General features: G+C 47.0%; 1 protein-coding gene across 8 annotated transcripts in view; it reads right to left on the bottom strand.

The window, feature by feature from the left end:
• Positions 1 to 15,489, bottom strand: part of DNM1L (dynamin 1 like) — a 53,460-nt gene extending 37,971 nt beyond the window's left edge. For all 8 annotated transcript variants that reach the window (XM_018570547.1, XM_018570552.1, XM_018570569.1 and 5 more), the window contains exon 1: positions 15,248 to 15,489. In XM_018570547.1, coding sequence (XP_018426049.1) covers positions 15,248 to 15,349 — 102 coding nt within the window. In that variant the 5' untranslated portion in view covers positions 15,350 to 15,489. The remainder of the gene's footprint in view (positions 1 to 15,247) is intronic.
• Positions 15,490 to 17,536: the final 2,047 nt, after the last annotated feature.

Raw genomic sequence — 17,536 nt, 5'->3', positions numbered from 1 at the left:
CTTTTCTAGTTATTACTGGAAGTGCGCTCTTTCCGGATCACATACAACGGCACCATTAGCTTTTCATCAGTACTGTGAATAGCCGTGTTTAACAACAGATCAATGCAATCTTCAGTGCCAAATGTTCCCCAAAGTGATAAATAATGACTGTTCTGCACCACTGATAAGAAGCCATAAAACTGCACACTGAGCAGATGGGGTCCAGTGTGGGGGGCTGGAACAGTCAGAAAATTCGGTTCCCCTTGTTTCATAGAATGGATGCAGCTACACATAAATGGAATCTATTAATTTTCAAGCCAATAATTGAAAATAGCAGATGAAGTAGTACAGTGCAGAAAAATGGCCAAGAATTCCTTCTTCACTCCTCATAAATGCTCTTCACCTTCTGGGAACTATATAGCTAGTTGATGTCATGGAAAAGATCTTCTCGGAGATTCTGACCTGGGTTTTTCAGCGCCGATAAATTGGCCTAGTGTACACAGGAGCCGAAGCTGTCATTTTTGCTGTCCCCCTAGTATTTACACATGTACATCTTACTGAAAGGCATTTATTAAACAAATCACACAAATTTGCAGGGCGAAAGACTCAGAGAACTCGAATGTTCTTAATATAAATTTTTTTCTTTTAAAAGGAGAACTATGAGGTGAGTGCTTTTCACTCACCTCATAGTTCTAGCCGACCTGTAACAATGAGACTGTCCCAGGTCGGCTCAGTAGATCGGGAAGTGAGCGAACACATACCGGCGTTCGCTCACTTCTCAATCCTGTCACAGCTCTCTGCCGTGACAGGGGAGGGGCTGGATTCCCCTCTCCTCCAGCGCTGACTGGCAGAACGGACGGGGGAGGGTACAGCTGGCTCTGCCTCTAGATAGGCAGAGCCAACGGTCACTCACGCAGCTGGGCTTATCCAGACATAATTGTCGGCATCCGCTGCATCGTGTCAGTATACCGCGAGCTGTAGTATACTGAGCTTAGGGTAACGGGAGGACGCTAGTTTGTGTCCTCCCGTTACCCTAAGGAGAACTATGGGGAAAACCCCTAACCCCATAGTTCTCCTTTAAGGTTGAGTATTTTGTTATGCAATACTGCATAATGGCCACTAGATGGCGCTTATTAAATATTTCCTAAGCTCCACAGCTCCATCTAGTAATGCAGTGTTACATCACAATACATTTGCCCTCAAAAGAAAATATAATACAAACGTTTGTTTTGCCATTATTCACACAGAACAAACGTTCAGATATCTGCAGGATGAAGGGCCCTGCAAGCAGTTTTTAAATAGAAACCTTAAAAGGAGAACTATGGGGTCAGGGCTTTTTCCCATAGTTCTCCTTAGGGTAACGGGAGGACACAAACTAGCGTCCTCCCGTCACCCTAAGCTCAGTATACCGAGAGCTGTAGCTCGCAGTATACTGAGACGCCGCAGCTGAAGCGGATCCCGACAATTATGTCTGGATCCGCCCAGCTGTGTGAGAGACCGCTGGCTCTGCCTATCCAGAGGCAGAGCCAGCTGTACCCGCCCCCTCTCCCATCCGTTCCGCCAGTCAGCGCAGGAGGTTCGGAGCGGGGAGGGGGGAATCCAGAAGTGAGAGAGCGCCGGTGTGTGTTCGCTCACTTCCCGATCTACTGAGCCGACCTGTGACAGTTTCATTGTCACAGGTTGGCTAGAACTATGAGGATGAGTGAAAAGCACTCACCTCATAGTTCTCCTTTAATTTGCTAAAGCATACTTTTTTTTACATCTTTGATTGCAGCTACTTCCTGTCTACATGCACTCCAACAATAATTGCATGACATTCCCCAGGCCTGGTTTCCTGATGGTACAACAGTAGACCATGCCAGTGCAATGTGTGTTGAAACATGTACTCTTTACGAGACGTTTATGTAAAAGGGCGACAGCGCAGGAGTTAAGGCAAAGACAGGGACAAAGAGTTTCATCTTTCATCTATGGGCAGCTGATCTCCTGCAGCTTCTTTCAGCCACTTCCTGTCTGCATACTCTTGCTCTAGCATTAGCTGCACATCATTGTTCATGACCCGCTTCCCAATAGTGACAACGGTGTTCCATCCCAAGCCAATGTGTGTCAGCACAGCCACTTGTAATCTACACTAGAGGTGCAAACGACAACGCAGAAGCACAACTGCAACACAGTTGTCACCTCATAATAGAAAGCTCCTAAACATGGACCTTCATGTCAGGATTACCAGTATTCCAAAAAATGAAAATACAAGATTAAAATGAGATATGAGAATTTAGTGATTGGGTAATTATTTATTACAAGTATTTATATAGCGCCAACAATCTATGCAGCGCTCAACATGCACATTCACATCATTCCCTGCTCTCAAGGAGCTTAATCCAAGATCCCTATTGTACACACGTACATACAGGGCCAATTTAGGGCAGGCTCACACCATGTCCGGACCAGATCTGGTCCGGGAAATGGTGTAAACCTGCCCGCAATTGCAGAGTATTGCAGACCAGACAAAATGAGACATACAGGCCAGAAATAGCATAGGGATACATTAGGATGCATTTTGGGTCCGGAAACAATCTGGAAGCTCCCTTGTCAACTCATCCCATACTCGCCTCTAGGACTTCTCTAGAGTCTCTCCCATCCTCTAGAACTCTTTACCCCAACCTGTCCGTCTATCTCCCACCTTAACTGCCTTTAGGCGTTCCCTAAAGACTCATCTCTTCACGGAAGCCTATCCAACCTCAACCTAACCAATCAACCATCACGTTCTCAAACAATTCATCCCCGCACAGCTACCTAGGGCTGCAACAACTAATCGTCGGAAACCCATGCAAGCATAGGGAGACATGCAAACTCCATGCACATAGTGTCCTCCCAGTGCTGCAAGGCAGAGGTGCTAACCACTGAGCCACCATGCTGCCCATCTATGCCAGTAGTTGAATTACTAGCACATTGACAGTCTGTAATCTCCTTTGCATTGCACAGACTGACCTGGCGACAACCTAAAAAGGCTTCAGAAGTGTCAGTGTATAGATGAGAAAAACAAAGTGGCCTGGGCCCCCAACATATATGGCTTCTGTATCGACCAGTACCGAGTAACCACAACAAAGAATGAATGGAGCACAGTGCAGACAATGCTCCTGCTGCCTGAACTTCGACTTCTTTATAAACTGAGAAAAAGAGCAAACAATGCAAGGCAGGTGTATAACCTAACATTCCTGGTCTGCACAATGCCATACTGTTCATGGTGATCTCCAATGAACCGACACTGACCTCAGAGAGGAAGAACAAATTACAGAAGTGACACAGACCTAGAACACCCCCCACAGCGTACAATTCTATAAACGCTCCCAAATAAAACGAGCAACTTATCTTTGGCCTCACAAAAGGGACTTTGGAAACAATGCTTGGCAATGCAACGCCCATCACAATCATAGGAATATTTAAAGAAACACGAGCAGTTAACCCCCCACACTGCAAGGGTTAACTGCTCATTTTTGTCTCGTGGTATTTTGTAAAGGACTTTTACTTACCTGATGCGCGCTCCACAAGCAGTTAGCGCTCACTTCTCTCCGCTCTGGCTAGTGTAGTGTCCCTTGGCGTTCTCACATGTAATGCAGGGCTATGGGCTTGCACTGTACGTGATGACGTTAGCGATCCTTAGACCACCGCAGCCCAGGTGCTGAAAAAGGTAATAAGATCACCAGCACACCAATGTCCGCTTTATCGATCTGTCTTTTAATGACGTTCAGATATATGCAGCGCTGGAGGATCGGCGAGGAGGGGGGGGGAATCCCTGCGGGGAGCCATGACCGACAGTCACCACTCTCTGCAGGAAGATGATCAGGAAATGAGCGGCGGCATGTTTCTGCTCACTTCCCCAACAATAGAGCCGATCTGTGACAGATTCTTGTCACACGTCGGTTCTAACTATGAGGGCGAGTGGAAATAGTTCACCTCATAATCCTCCTTTAAAGTAGGACTCTAGCCAAAATTAAGATGCAGATGATGAAGCAATTAAAAAGATAAAATAATTTTTTTTTTTTAACAATCTTTTGCTGCAATATTCACCTTCAATTCAAAGATCTCCCCACATTTTTCTCCGATAGCCAGCATCATTCAACCCACTTCCTCTGAGCCCAGGCCATCCTGGACGAGTTACAGCCTGTGACTGGAGCGTGAAAGAAGCAGCACACTGATGAACTCATCTCTCTCGTCACTCTGCTCTCTCCCCCTATCAGAAAGCTTCTCGTCAGTGCATACACTAATTTGCTCCTTGTGCTGCTTCTTCCTCTCACGCTCCAGCACTGATGAGGTTGGTACCAAGTAAAATTCAGTTACATACACTGCTTGCATTTATTGTAGGGTTGCACAGATACCAAGTACAGTACTCGGTACAAGTACGAGTACAGATACTTTTGAGCTCCAAGACTACACTAGGAGGAAAATTCAACAATTAGGAGGCAGCTGTCATTTGTAAGGAGCACCCAGAGCTCCTGGGATTTGTACATCTCTGTTTTAATGTACGATTTTGTTTTTATAAATATAAATAAAAGGGATGCACAGATACCTGTTGTGAGTACGAGTAATGGTATTTGCCGAGTACTTACAAGTACGAGTACTGATACATTTTTGTTTATTATCATGTGACAGTTTTTCTAAAACAATACAGAGTAATGATTTCAGGACAGCGGTGGAGCGCCAGAGCCAGGTCCCAGCTGCAACCGCTGAAACCCTGGTAGTTCTCATGAAAATGCCGGCAAGTATCTGCACTGGTACTGGAAAAGTATCTGTGCATCCCTAATTTATTGTATTATTGATAACAGGGCCGCATTGATTTGTGTCTTTTGATCTGTTGGTGTTCTGCTTTAAAAGTCGGATCGGATCTGATCAGCAGGGATCTCCAGTGACATCATTTACCATATATGGACTTTCCGATTTGTAGTAAATGCTGAAGAGAGAGAGAGAGCTCCTTCCCCTCTGTCATCAGCAATCCACGATCTGTCAGCAGGGAGAGAAAGAGAGAGAGGGGGGGGAAGGAGCTGGCACACGGGGACGTGCAGGTAAGGAGAGAGCTCCTTCCCCTCTGTCATCAGCAATCCACGATCTGTCAGCAGGGAGAGAAAGAGAGAGAGGGGGGGGGAAGGAGCTGGCACACGGGGACGTGCAGGTAAGGAGAGAGCTCCTTCCCCTCTGTCATCAGCGATCCACGATCTAAGATCTGTCAGCAGGGAGAGAAAGAGAGAGGGGGGGGGAAGGAGCTGGCACACGGGGACGTGCAGGTAAGGAGAGAGCTGCTGCGCATGTCCATATATTCGTGGACGCGCAGCAGCTCTCAAGAATCACTGTCAGTCATCAGTGGGGAGGATCCCGTCAGATACGTCGGGATGTCTTCTCATTGCGGCGCTTAGCCCCGCCCACCACCTAAAATAAGGTTTTACAGCCTTCCTGTGCATTTTGGCTAATTAGAGTAAATTACATTATTTACTTATTTAGCCTAAGGAATGCATTCATAAAAAAAAGATAGAACCCCATAGTTCTCCTTTAAATGCCTAGCAGTAAAGAGGATATTGATAAAGCGTATCCATCACTGGCAGTCCAGGCTGGCAGGCTGTAGGTGGTGTCTGTCGTACACAATGTATCAAAGCTCTGGGTACGTCAGGCAGTGGAAGAGATTCAATAACCTTGTGAGGGTCACAAGCACAGGATCTGACAAGCACTGAGCAGGCTCCACTTACCACAAAGACCTTCATCACATCCACCATGCAGCAAAATCACATCAACAACCACCCACATGACCGGCAATGACCACCACAAATCCGACTTTTAAAAGGGAAATCCCGACTTCCACTGACAGGCAAGTCGGAGAGACTCTCACCATTAGAGGAAGAGGATGACCCCAAATAACGTCATGTGTGACTTACAGCTACAGTTCCAGGCACCACGTCTGATTCTAAAGGCCATTTACCATCTTTATAATCAAGATACAGAAATCCAACATCAATATCATATGAAATGTCCTTCACAATTACTGATCACATACTAAGCTGCACACTTCTTATTGTTAATCTGACCTACCTAAGTGACATGTACATGCTGTGCACAGCTCTTCTTCTGGCAGCATCCTGCTCATGCCCCTGAACATCCTGTTGAACACATGGACCACCTCCTGTTATGCTTAGGTTTGCCATTGCTGGTCACTGGACTGAACAAGAAAAAAATGCTTGTTTCCCCCCATCTATGCTAACAGCTTGGATGGGGAAATCCCTCCTCTGGGTTATCGTATTCTGACAGCAGTGCGTGTGTTGCTGTGAGAAAACCTGAAAAGTGACTTCCGCTGATTGGCTGCAGTCACTGTTCAGCTGAGAATGCTCAGACCAGCTCCATTGACAAAAGTCAATTGAAAAGTGGGCAACACACTGGTTGAATTTCGGCTGAGTTACTAGGGTTTGACTGAAGTTTGAGAAGTATGGTCAGCCTTAGTCTATGAACTCAACTTGAACTTGCAGGCATTAGTACAGTCAAACCAAAATGTTGCAGTCTAGAGTGACAACACTGCCTCTGCATTGATAGAGTACAGTGAGTGTTGTCACCTTAGGACAGGAAGTGTGTTGCTGCCAGGTACTGCAGATGAGCATAAATGGAAAAAAAAGCCACTAATTCTAAGGACTGGATAAAGAAGAAATACGGGAATTTCAAAAACTTTGCCTTGCAGTGGGGTTACCCTCATACCGCAAGGGTTTCCTGCTCATTTTTCTCTAGGCCGGGGATGGAATAAAGCAGATCTACTTACCTGATCCTTGATCCTGCAGAGCTGCTAGACTGATCCCGCAGCCTCTTCTACCCTGGGCTCCGGCGGTCTAAGGACCACGGACATCACGTCTAGTACAGGTCCATTGGCTTGCTTTAGATGCGAGGACGCTGAGAGACATTAAACAGTTGGAGCGGAGTGGGAGAGAGGTGAGTGCCGACTGCAGCAAGATCGAGGATCAGGTGAGTAAATCTACTTTAGGCTAGGTTCACAACTGCGCAACACCCGGGACGCGCGTCCCATGATCGTGCGGTCCTGTACAATGCAGGCAGCAATTGCCGCGCGGCCCGATTGATTTCCATGGGGTGACATCCGCGTGGCAATCACAAAAAAAAGGTACATGTCTTTTAGCGATACACGACGTGCAGCTGTTTTAGCCGTGTTCGGAAGCACGGGCGGAATCGCGATCCGCCCAGCACGACTAGGGTGCCATTAGAAAATAATGGTACCCAAAGCGTGATCGGTTCACACCTTGCCGCGCGGTGAGGTGTCGCCTAGGTGTGAACCTAGCCTTAAAGTGACATTAAAGGATACATTTTTTCCCTCCCCCCAATGTTAATGTCAGCACTTAGCTTAAATGATGTCTCTTAATCCGATCTTCTTCCCTGATGTTTTCATCTGTCCCTCCAGCGCTGCGGCGGCTCTCCCATCCAGCGCTGACTCCTCTCTGCTTGCAGGCACTTTTGATCCGACGATGTCTGCATGTGGGTGCACGCGTCCATAAACTTAGTTTGCGTCTCTGCTCGGGTTGGAGCGCGCAGCGAAAAACATAAGTTTAAACCGCTGTTAAAAAGGAGGAGAACTATGGGGTCAGTGTTTTTCCCCATAGTTCTCCTTAGGGTAATGGGATGACACAAACTAGCGTCCTCCCGTTACCCTAAGCTCAGTATACCGCGAGATACAGCTCGCGGTATACTGAGACGCCAGCGCGGATCCCGACTTAGACGACGGGATCCGCACAGCTGCGTGAGTGACAGCTGGCTCTGCCTATCTCGAGGCATACTCCTATACCCGCCCCCTCCCCCGTCCGTTCCGCCAGTCAGCGCTGGCAGATCGGAGCGGGGAATCCAGCCCCTCCCCCTGTCACGGCAGAGAGCCGTGACAGGATCGGGAGGTGAGCGAACCTGGTATGTGTTCGCTCACCTCCCGATCTACTGAGCCGACCTGTGACAGTCTCATTGTCACAGGTCGGCTAGAACTATGAGGTGAGTGAAAAGCACTCACCTCATAGTTCTCCTTTAAGTCGTTTTGGTTAAAAAACTGTTTGCCTATATCTACAGCTTGCTAGCAGTAGATATAGGCAAAAAAACAGGAGGGTTTAGAACCCCTTTAAGATCCAAAACCGTACCCTTGCTACCCCTTCACTGCAAGGGTTACGTGTTCCAAATGAGCACCTAACCCTTCAAGTTCAGGGGTAATTCTATTGCAGGGGTACGGTTTTTAAAATGCCCAGAGTTCTTCTTTAAGTGCAATGTACTTCATTTTGGTTCATGGGTTTACATGCACGTAAAAGAATAACTATAAGCAAAAACATGAGTTGATTACCTGATAACTCTGTTTCCAGGAATCTTCCAGGACAGCCATCGAGATATAGGCTCCGCCTGTAAAGACATATGATGCAGTCTGTCAAAAGCATTAACAACACAGCATTGATAGCCAACACAGCGGTTTTATGTGCCCCTGTAAACTAGTTGTATTATCTATTGATCCAGATCCACTCAATAGATGGATTATCTTTCCTCTTTCTGTTGGCCGAGCTGTCTAGCAAAGCTGTCCATCAACCAGCTGAGGCAAGAATGGGAATGGATTGAAGAAAAGCACAGTCTATCTTTAAATAGGGTGACCACTATCCTGCAGCACAAGGAGCTGGTGGTCACCCTATTTAAAGATGGACTCAGAAACTGGCAGGCAATCATTGGGTACACAATGCTGAAAAACAGACATGTGTCCCCCTGCAACTACCAAGAAGTGTCTAACTAAGGATTAATAATGAGAGTTCTGAGATGTATAAACCTACATCTGGTCAGACAGATACACGCCTGGCACGTGTGGTACATGCAGCACCTCATGTATTGTAAGTGGAACAAAAATAAACCAAGAATGGGCCGACATACAAACGCCATGCTGTTGTACCACCAGATGCAGAGCTAGGCAACCTCGGCCCTCCAGCTGTGGTAAAACTACCAAGCCCATTCATCTGCCTGTGGCTGTCAGACTTGCAAAGCCTTTTTCGTTATTGGCAAAACATCGGCACTCGTATGGCCAGATTTCATCAGCACAAGGTTTGATTGAATGATAGGTCACATAGGAATGACACTAAACTCAGCTGCGACCATTTCAAGATGCCCTGAAGTAATGTCAATCTGATAATATCAACACGGGTACATCAAAACAAAATCACTTGATACAGCAATGAAAACTAGATCAGAGCTGTGGAACAATTTAATATTTAGGGCTATAGGTAATATATTTAGGAAGTACAGAGCCTGTGAAGTGTATCACCGTACCCTTGTAATATACCTACAGACCGAGATCAAAGCACTGCAATAGTAGAGAAGCTCACCTAGTCAAAACTATTCAGAGACATAACTTGGCTTTAAAGTGACACCACACTCAGGAGTTAGATCTTAAAAATACAGTCAAGCACCTTAACTATTAACAAAAATGTATCTTATTTGTGTATCAGTCCGCTGTAGATCCTCAAATCATCTCTGAATTAGTGCCGACACTGTCCTTCCTTCTGGAGGGGGGATACTTTTGTTCCCCATGGTCCCCGTGTGTGTTGTAAAGTAGCCACAGCTCCAAGCTCACTCCTGTGATGGACTACAATCTCATGTTTAGTTTACAAAATTGTATGGAGATTGCTTTGAATTCCTGAAAACCAGCAGTGCACTTCCTGTGCCAAGGCAACCCTGTGTCCTGAGCCTCATAGGTGATCTCACACTGCAGATATACAGCTAACACACTGTTGTGTCTGACTGCCGGTCTCAGATGATTTGATGTTGTCATCTCTGTGCTGCCCTCTGTACTTGCTGGAGAGGAACCTGCACCCGAGGATCTCTGCTTCTGCTTCATTCATTTTGCAGATCTGTGCTTTCTTCATCTCTCCTGCTACTTCTTGAATACTCCCCCACCAGTCAACAGATCATCCTTTACGGGGGAGGGGGGTCAGCTCTGACATGAGGAATCAATGCCCTGCATCTATAACGATGTCCTCCTCCACACAGATACACAATGTAGAACAAGGCTTCATACGTCAATAATGAGAAAGATCAGCTGCAGGAGAAGTCAGGCAATACTGGTAACAAGCCCTACGTCCTTTTTTTGGTCCCAGCTTCCATAGTACAGGTCCTCTTTTAGAGACAGGTAAGGGGTACCAGATGCAGTCTATATACTATGCAGTTCCTGTAGGGGATGCACACAATACTTAGTGCAAAGTGTTTGTCACAGATGGCACAATGCTATAGCACAAAGTTCCTCACCCTTTTTTTTTCAGTCACAGCACCCTTTAAAAGTATGCAAACTCTTGAGGCACCCCATTCTACAATGTCATAGATTTTAAAGGAGGACAAATAAGACTACACAAAAAAGTGGGTTTCCCCCTTCACATCGAAGTGCTCCTTCTAATCTAGATCCCCCCCCCCCTTTACATCACAGAATAGTCTCAACAGGTCACCGGCACACACACAGATAAATTCAATATCTCTTGGATATGAGACTATTCTGAGCTTTGCACGGCGCCATCCGTGTGATCACCAGAGCACCACCACCGAAACACCCTTTACATCAGTCTTTATTACCCCCTTAACATCACAGTCACCCCTTCACCTCAGTCTTTACCCCTTCACATCACCGCCCCACTACCGCAACATTTTGAGGCACCCCTGAGGAGGCCAGAAGGCAATCCAGGGTTGAGAAGAAGCCGGTGGCACCCTGGTTGAGAAATACTGCGTTAGCATTCAGATAGTCAGACCAGCCAATCTAGGAATCAGTGGCACAATCCAAAAATGCGGGCTCCATAGAAAAAAAGCAAAATCCGCCAAAAAAAGGGTCCGGTAGAAGCGACTTGCGACCGCGACGAGCGGCATGGAGTTAAGACAGCTCCATTGAATTGCATTGGCCGGCGACTTCTCGCGATATCGCACGGCAAAAATGCGCGATATCGCGGCGGAAATCGCCCGATAATTCGCTACATGTGAACGGGGCCTCAAGCAGGAAGCCAACTGACTTTTTAGGACGATGAACCATCTCTCCAGAAAAATAATGGATCGTTTCCTTTTCTATGAGAGAAGAAACAGATTTAGCATCTTTAGGCCAGTCACAGGGATCACTGCAAGAAAGGTCACAACCTTACCCATGAGATATTTCTATCACAGGCAGGAATACAAATTGGGACAGTGAAGACATTTCAAGTCCAGGCTGGACAGATTCCAGGAGCCAGTCAGCCAATAAAAAAAGTACAGCCGGAGCCCAACGTTGGAGGTTTTTCTTAGGGATGCACCGATGCCATTTTTCCCAGAGTACAAGTACTGATACTTTTCCTCAAGTACTCGCCGATACCAATTACTGATTCTTTATTTTTAGTGTCATGTGACAGTTTTTCTACAATACAGACTAATGATTTCAGGACAGTGGTGGAGCGCCAGGGCCAGGTACCAGCTGCAACCCTGGTAGCTGTGTTACTGACTCCAAGCTTTAGAGGACTACAAATGTCAGCAATACATTATACAGCAATCCAGAATAATACCATCAGCTATAGAGGACTACAAATCCCAGCAATCAGATAACACTCTACCATGGCTGTGTTGAGGAGTAATGATCTGCAGATGTCAGAAGTGCAGGAGCGGAACTGCTGTACCCCCACCCCACTTTCTGAATTTTACCTTCCTGGCGCATCCTGGAGTCAGTTCCGGAGTCTCAGGATGGGGAAGATGTGCCGCCGCTGGCACTGTAAGCCGGCGCTGCGAGATCACCAGCAAGTGCTGGACCTTATGGCAGCCGAATGTATTTCAAAATGTAAAGGGCCGGTATGAACTTTCAGTATTGGGGATTTTCACGAGTACTTTTCAAAATGCCCAGTATCAGGACATCCCTAATTGTTCTAGTTGTTGTTACAGAGCTGGCTCCTAAACAATCCATCTGGCTCCTGGATTGGCTCCTGAATGCCATGATAATCTTGTCCCTGGTTTAAGCTTATGTCAAGGCAAAATAAAAAACCAACAGTACAATTCTACAATGCATGCTCATATCCCTGCGATTCCTCAGTTTGAAGGCCCAGCAAGTACAGAACAATACCTGTTATTCTGCCAAACTTCCAACTCCTAAGTCCTGTTGTGAACTGGCATCACAGCATTTGTGTGGACTATTGTGGTGACAGCCCTGCCCATTGGCTTTTGCTAAACTACCCAACTACTCCCACTCTCAGATCCCTAGAACATAAAGGCCAATTAGTCTGTAGTCCATAATAAGTACTAGGAGGGCCCATCAAGATAACACAGGAAGAGTGGAGATGACACAGGACAGCTTTGAATTTCTGACAATAACCCCAATTTTTGGGGTTTGATTTGCACTTACCATACAGATATAACACAACACCACCTCCAATGATATATTAAAGTACTCGGGGCACAAATGTTCTTGCAGTGGAGCTACCCCTAACACTGAAGGGTTAAGTGCTTGTTTTCCTCTGGGGACAAAAATTACAAAGTTATACTCACCCGAACCTCAGAGCCAGCTGGCTGCTACGCTGGTCCTTGCAGCCTCGCTCCCCCTCCACTATAGTGATTGAATGTCCCTTGGCATCTTCACATCCTATATGCTGTAATGGTCGTGATGACTCGCAGGACCTTAGTCTGCTGGGGCGGATGGGGAGAGAGTTTCCAGGGATCAGTCTAACAGCCGGCCGTCTCCGAGGTTCAGGTGAGTAGAACCGTTGTATTTTCCTCCCTAGATAAAAATGGGCACTTAACCCTTGCAGTGCAAGAGAAAACCGAGGAACCAGCCGGTTAGATTACAGCAGATCTAATCAAAGGCTGACAAATATTGTACACTTGTCTTGAATTGTACCTGTAATGTCTTCCTTATATTGTAAAGCGCTGCGCAAACTGTTGGCGCTATATAAATACTATATAATAATAATAATAATAATAATACACCAGACAACACCTGATGAGGTCTGGGTAGGTTTGGACAGTAACTATTCATTTAATGGGTCAGCCCATTTAGAACCAACATGTCTGCATTTGCTAGATGTCTGAGAGTTATGTCACCAGAGTCTCCTGAGGACGCCAAGATAGCAACATTATTAGTGGACCTATTATTAGGTATATTACGTGTGAAGTAATGAGTCAGTGGAGTCAGTACTTCCAGGTACTTATTACCTCTCACAGAGATCACAGTCCTCACCCAGACAATGCCTTCATCTGATTTTCTCTCCAGAAGGCATAAGTCATCTATGTCCATCATTCAGGATCACCATCTACTTCCAGGACAGAGATCCTGGCTCAGACAGGACACAATCACATAAATCCTGCTGCCTGTGCAGGTCTTTGTGTTCTCAAATATCTGACACAGATCAGCCTCTGCTGCAGCCTCCCACCTTGTGGTTTGCTACAAACTTACAATGTTGCAATCTGATCACTGGGGAGGAGAGACTAAGGAAATTCTTCCACCTGCCTGCAGTAAACTGATGACATCATTCCAGCCTAGGCAAAGTCCCTACCCGACATTTAAGGACTGCTTCTTAAAGCAAAAAGGGGGGAAATGTACTTTATATTTAAAAAATGGAAATGTCCTGAAAGAGAATGATATTATTGCTGTAAACAGTAAGCCCACATTGAAGGGCAAGTGTACCCCTTGGGCAGAGGCTGGGGCCAATGTATGCTCAACCTACTCAATACAGACCTTTATGGGGTCTAGGGGGGCGCACCAGTGGCTGAGAGTGCAAAAGAACCTTATCAGATAAAGCAACATGTTATCTTTTAGCTCCCAGGTCTGCAGACACAAATGGAGGATCCGATGATTGTTTCAGACTTTTTCATATGAAGGTTGAACCCCAGGCTGCAGCAGGAAGAGCGAGTCGACTTTAAAAGGCAAGTGTACCCCTTTGTTCAAGCTTCGGCCAACACATTGCACTCTGCGGGCCCTTAGGCTGCTTTCACATGGGCTGATCAGGAGGGGATCCGTGCACACATCCCCTCCTGATCAGGACGGTACGGGTCTAGCAATGGAGGAAAATACTGACATGACTGGACCCCATGTTGGTCTATGGGGACTCAGATGTAAGCAGACATATGCTCCGTTTATATCAGATTACCTCCGATCCGGTAAAATGGGAGAATGTTCTGTTTGTTTTTCCGAACCTGGCCGGAATCGGGGGTAACCAGGTGTAAATGAACGCCCGCCTACACCCGACTGCCCACAGACTAGCATTGGTCAACCGATCGTGTACACCTAAAAAACTGCCAGGCGGACCTGATCGGACCACACGTGTGAAAGGGGACTTATGGATTAGTATCGGTGGGTGGGCTTCCAAGAGAACCTGTCACCACCCTGATTGGACAAGGCAACTTTCTTCTTCAGCTCCCAGATCTGCAGACATGACCAGAACATTTTTCATTTCATATTATGGCGGAACCACCAGGCTGCAGCAGGAAGAGTGAGACTCCATGTTCTGCGGCAGCAGATCTGAGAACATTAACGATCGCACCATTGGTGTCCTGTAAGAATTAGGCGGGTGACTCAGCCCACTACCTGAGCCTGTTACCTGTCAGCTTGTGATTTACGACAAAGGTACAATGTTGTAGTCTGATCAATGGGGGGGGACTGAGGAAATACTTCCTCCTGCCTGCAGCAGAGTGATAGCAATCTCAAGACAGGTCACCTGGCTGGACTAAGGACGATTGGTTAGCCTCTTCCTGCTGGCATAACGCATACATGCAGCAGCAGGGCCGGTGTGCCTAGACACCAGGCTTCTACGTATATGCGTCAATGGTGGCTCCGCTGTTGTGTGCAGAGCGCAATGACGGACTTGTCACAGACACATCACGGTACCTGTAAACAACTGGGAGACAATCACAGCAGTTATATGATCGGGACGCCATTTCCCAGTATTAGTTCCCAGTGAAAAGGCCAGGCAAGGGGTTAAAAAAAAGATGGAGCCCTGCGTTACAGATAAAAGGTGGGGGGGTTCTTCTGGATGGTGCCTCATAACTGAAATATCACTTTGGGTGGACTGACCCTGTAAAGAGAACCGGTCACCTTTGGGGGGTCAGTGCGCAATCCTGCCACAGCATTATAATACTGGTGTGCTGCTGCTGCTATGGACATAGATTATCACTGCCTACTTTTATTATCAGACAGGAGACAGGTTCTCTTTTTTCAGTATTATTGATACATATTATAGTATGTGTATGAAGAGGACGACAATGTGACATCTCCAACTGACCCCCTTCCGCTCACCTGTGTCCCCACCACCACGATCTGAGGTAACTGGATGACATCTGACCCCACCGTGTTGAAGACGTCCTGCAGCTTGTTGATGACAGGGATGAGCGCCTCCATGTCTGAGACCTGAGCCGGGGGATGAATGGAGGGACACAGTGGGGCGGCCACCGCTCACAGCCGCCGGCTATTCCGCTCAGCAACCATTCAACCGACCCAGAGAGCTCTGCGGTAGGGAGGCGCGGCGCGGGCACAGAAAAGCCGGAGTGCGCATGCGCATGAGCAGCGCGCGGTGCTTGCCGGGCCTCGTAGTCTCAGTGGGTGAGGCTGAGCGCGCGGGGCCATCTTGGATATGGGCAAACTACTTCACAGAAAACAGTAATGTCTTTGATTTCGTTATTTATGGTGGCCTGGCATCACTTTTAGCTTTACTAATAATATCTATCGCTAGGAAAATGTTAAAGTGGAGAAAACTATGCGTGTTGGTTTTGGCAGTTAAAGAAAAGACAACGATGTTAATGTGTTTTTATTTGCGGACTGGATGTATGTACGTGCGGAAGAGAGTGTGGTGGTTTGAATTTGATGTTTGTTTTTTTTGCCCACAACAAATATGGCCGGCGATGACAGCCCAGTGACCGGAAATGCGACATGTCACAAATTTAGATCAGGAAGTGCCAATTTCAAAGGTCCCTGACAGTGACATTGGGAGATAAGAGCATGCTGCAAGCTCAATGCAACCCTGCACGCATCACAGACTGTGTGTATTGAATGGGAATTACTGTCATTATGGGAGAGTCATGGCTGCTTAATTTTTTGCTGTAACTTTTTCTTTTAGCTTTAGTTTTCAAGGACTAAAGCTGCTCTGCTCTGTTTTACTCTGCTGCTTGCTGGTGACTCCTGATGAACCATCTGCAGACCATAAGGCACTGCTCTCTTGCCATGTTCATTAGACTAGACCAGGGAAAGTGAAATAAAATTCAAGGAGGTCCGGTGACCAAAATTTCCTTTGAGCCGATCTGGACAGAACCGCCACTCAGTCCGTGTCTGCACCACTGCCCACCATTTAGGCTGCATTCACACCAGCAGCTGCAAAGCAAAGCCACTGGTGTGTTTCCCCAGACACAGTGCTGATGCATCAGCACTGTGTCGCGGTATACTGAGCTTAGGGTGACGGGAGGACGCCAGTTTGTGAAAAGTGACGGGAGGACGCCAGTTTGCCCCCCCCTTACGCCAGTTGTCCCCATCAGAGTGCCCCCCCCTTGCGCCAGTTGTCCCCATCAGAGTGCCCCCCCCCTTACGCCAGTTGTCCCCATCAGAGGGCCCCCCCTTACGTCAGTTGTCCCCATCAGAGTGCCCTCCTTACGTCAGTTGTCCCCATCAGAGTGCCCTCCTTACGTCAGTTGTCCCCATCAGAGTGCCCTCCTTACGTCGGTTGTCCCCATCAGAGTGCCCTCCTTACGTCAGTTGTCCCCATCAGAGTGCCCTAAAATTAATAAATAAACTTTGTGCCACGATATGAATACAACGTCAATCACATCATCCAATGGCAAAGAGCTTTTTGAAAATGTTAATTGTTTTTGCATATTTGACATGTCAGGGATAGTGATGTGCAGGGGCGTGGTGCGAACCCAGGTCACCCAAGCCTGCGCAAAGCTATTACTGACACCCCCCTCCCAACCCAGTCCGCTGCAGCTGGGGCAATCCCCGCCCCGCAGCTACATGTCACAAACGGGCAGGGAATTCCCTGGCACAATAGACTGGGCCAGGAGGGGGTGTGCCAGTGACAGTTTTGGGCAGCTTGGTTCGCACATCACTAGTCAGGAATTTATTCATGCAGACTTGTGAATTTACTGACGTATCCACATTAACGTGAAGGTGATCAGTGTTCAATATCGGGAACATTTCCACGGATGAACCTATACCTGGGGCTGCCTGGAAACCATGTTTCATAACTGGTGGTCCTGTGCTTGCTCTTTGCTATGTTAGAGAAGTGGCCCTGCACACAACACACGTGTTGCCATCTCTTGAACATGTGACTATCACAGCTGCACAATTAAAGAAGGCTCTCGTCTGTTTTCTAAATATGGAACCAATGTAGGTGCTGATTAACTGGTGCACGCCCCAGACGATCGGCTATAAATAAATAAGACAAGTGTACACCCAAAATGACACTTCAGTTGTTCTACAGCCCACGTGTGCAATCACCGAGTCATATTTGGAAAGGCAAAGCCATTGGACTGGCATTCTGGCAACAGACCTGATAATCATTTTTAATTCAGTCATTTTGTTTTTATTAGTCTCATATAG

The sequence above is a fragment of the Nanorana parkeri genome, unplaced genomic scaffold, assembly GCF_000935625.1.
Source record: "Nanorana parkeri isolate BGI_ZX_2015 unplaced genomic scaffold, ASM93562v1 scaffold38, whole genome shotgun sequence".
Classification (NCBI taxonomy): Eukaryota; Metazoa; Chordata; class Amphibia; order Anura; family Dicroglossidae; genus Nanorana; species Nanorana parkeri.
This window is presented reverse-complemented; position numbering and strand designations above follow the sequence as displayed.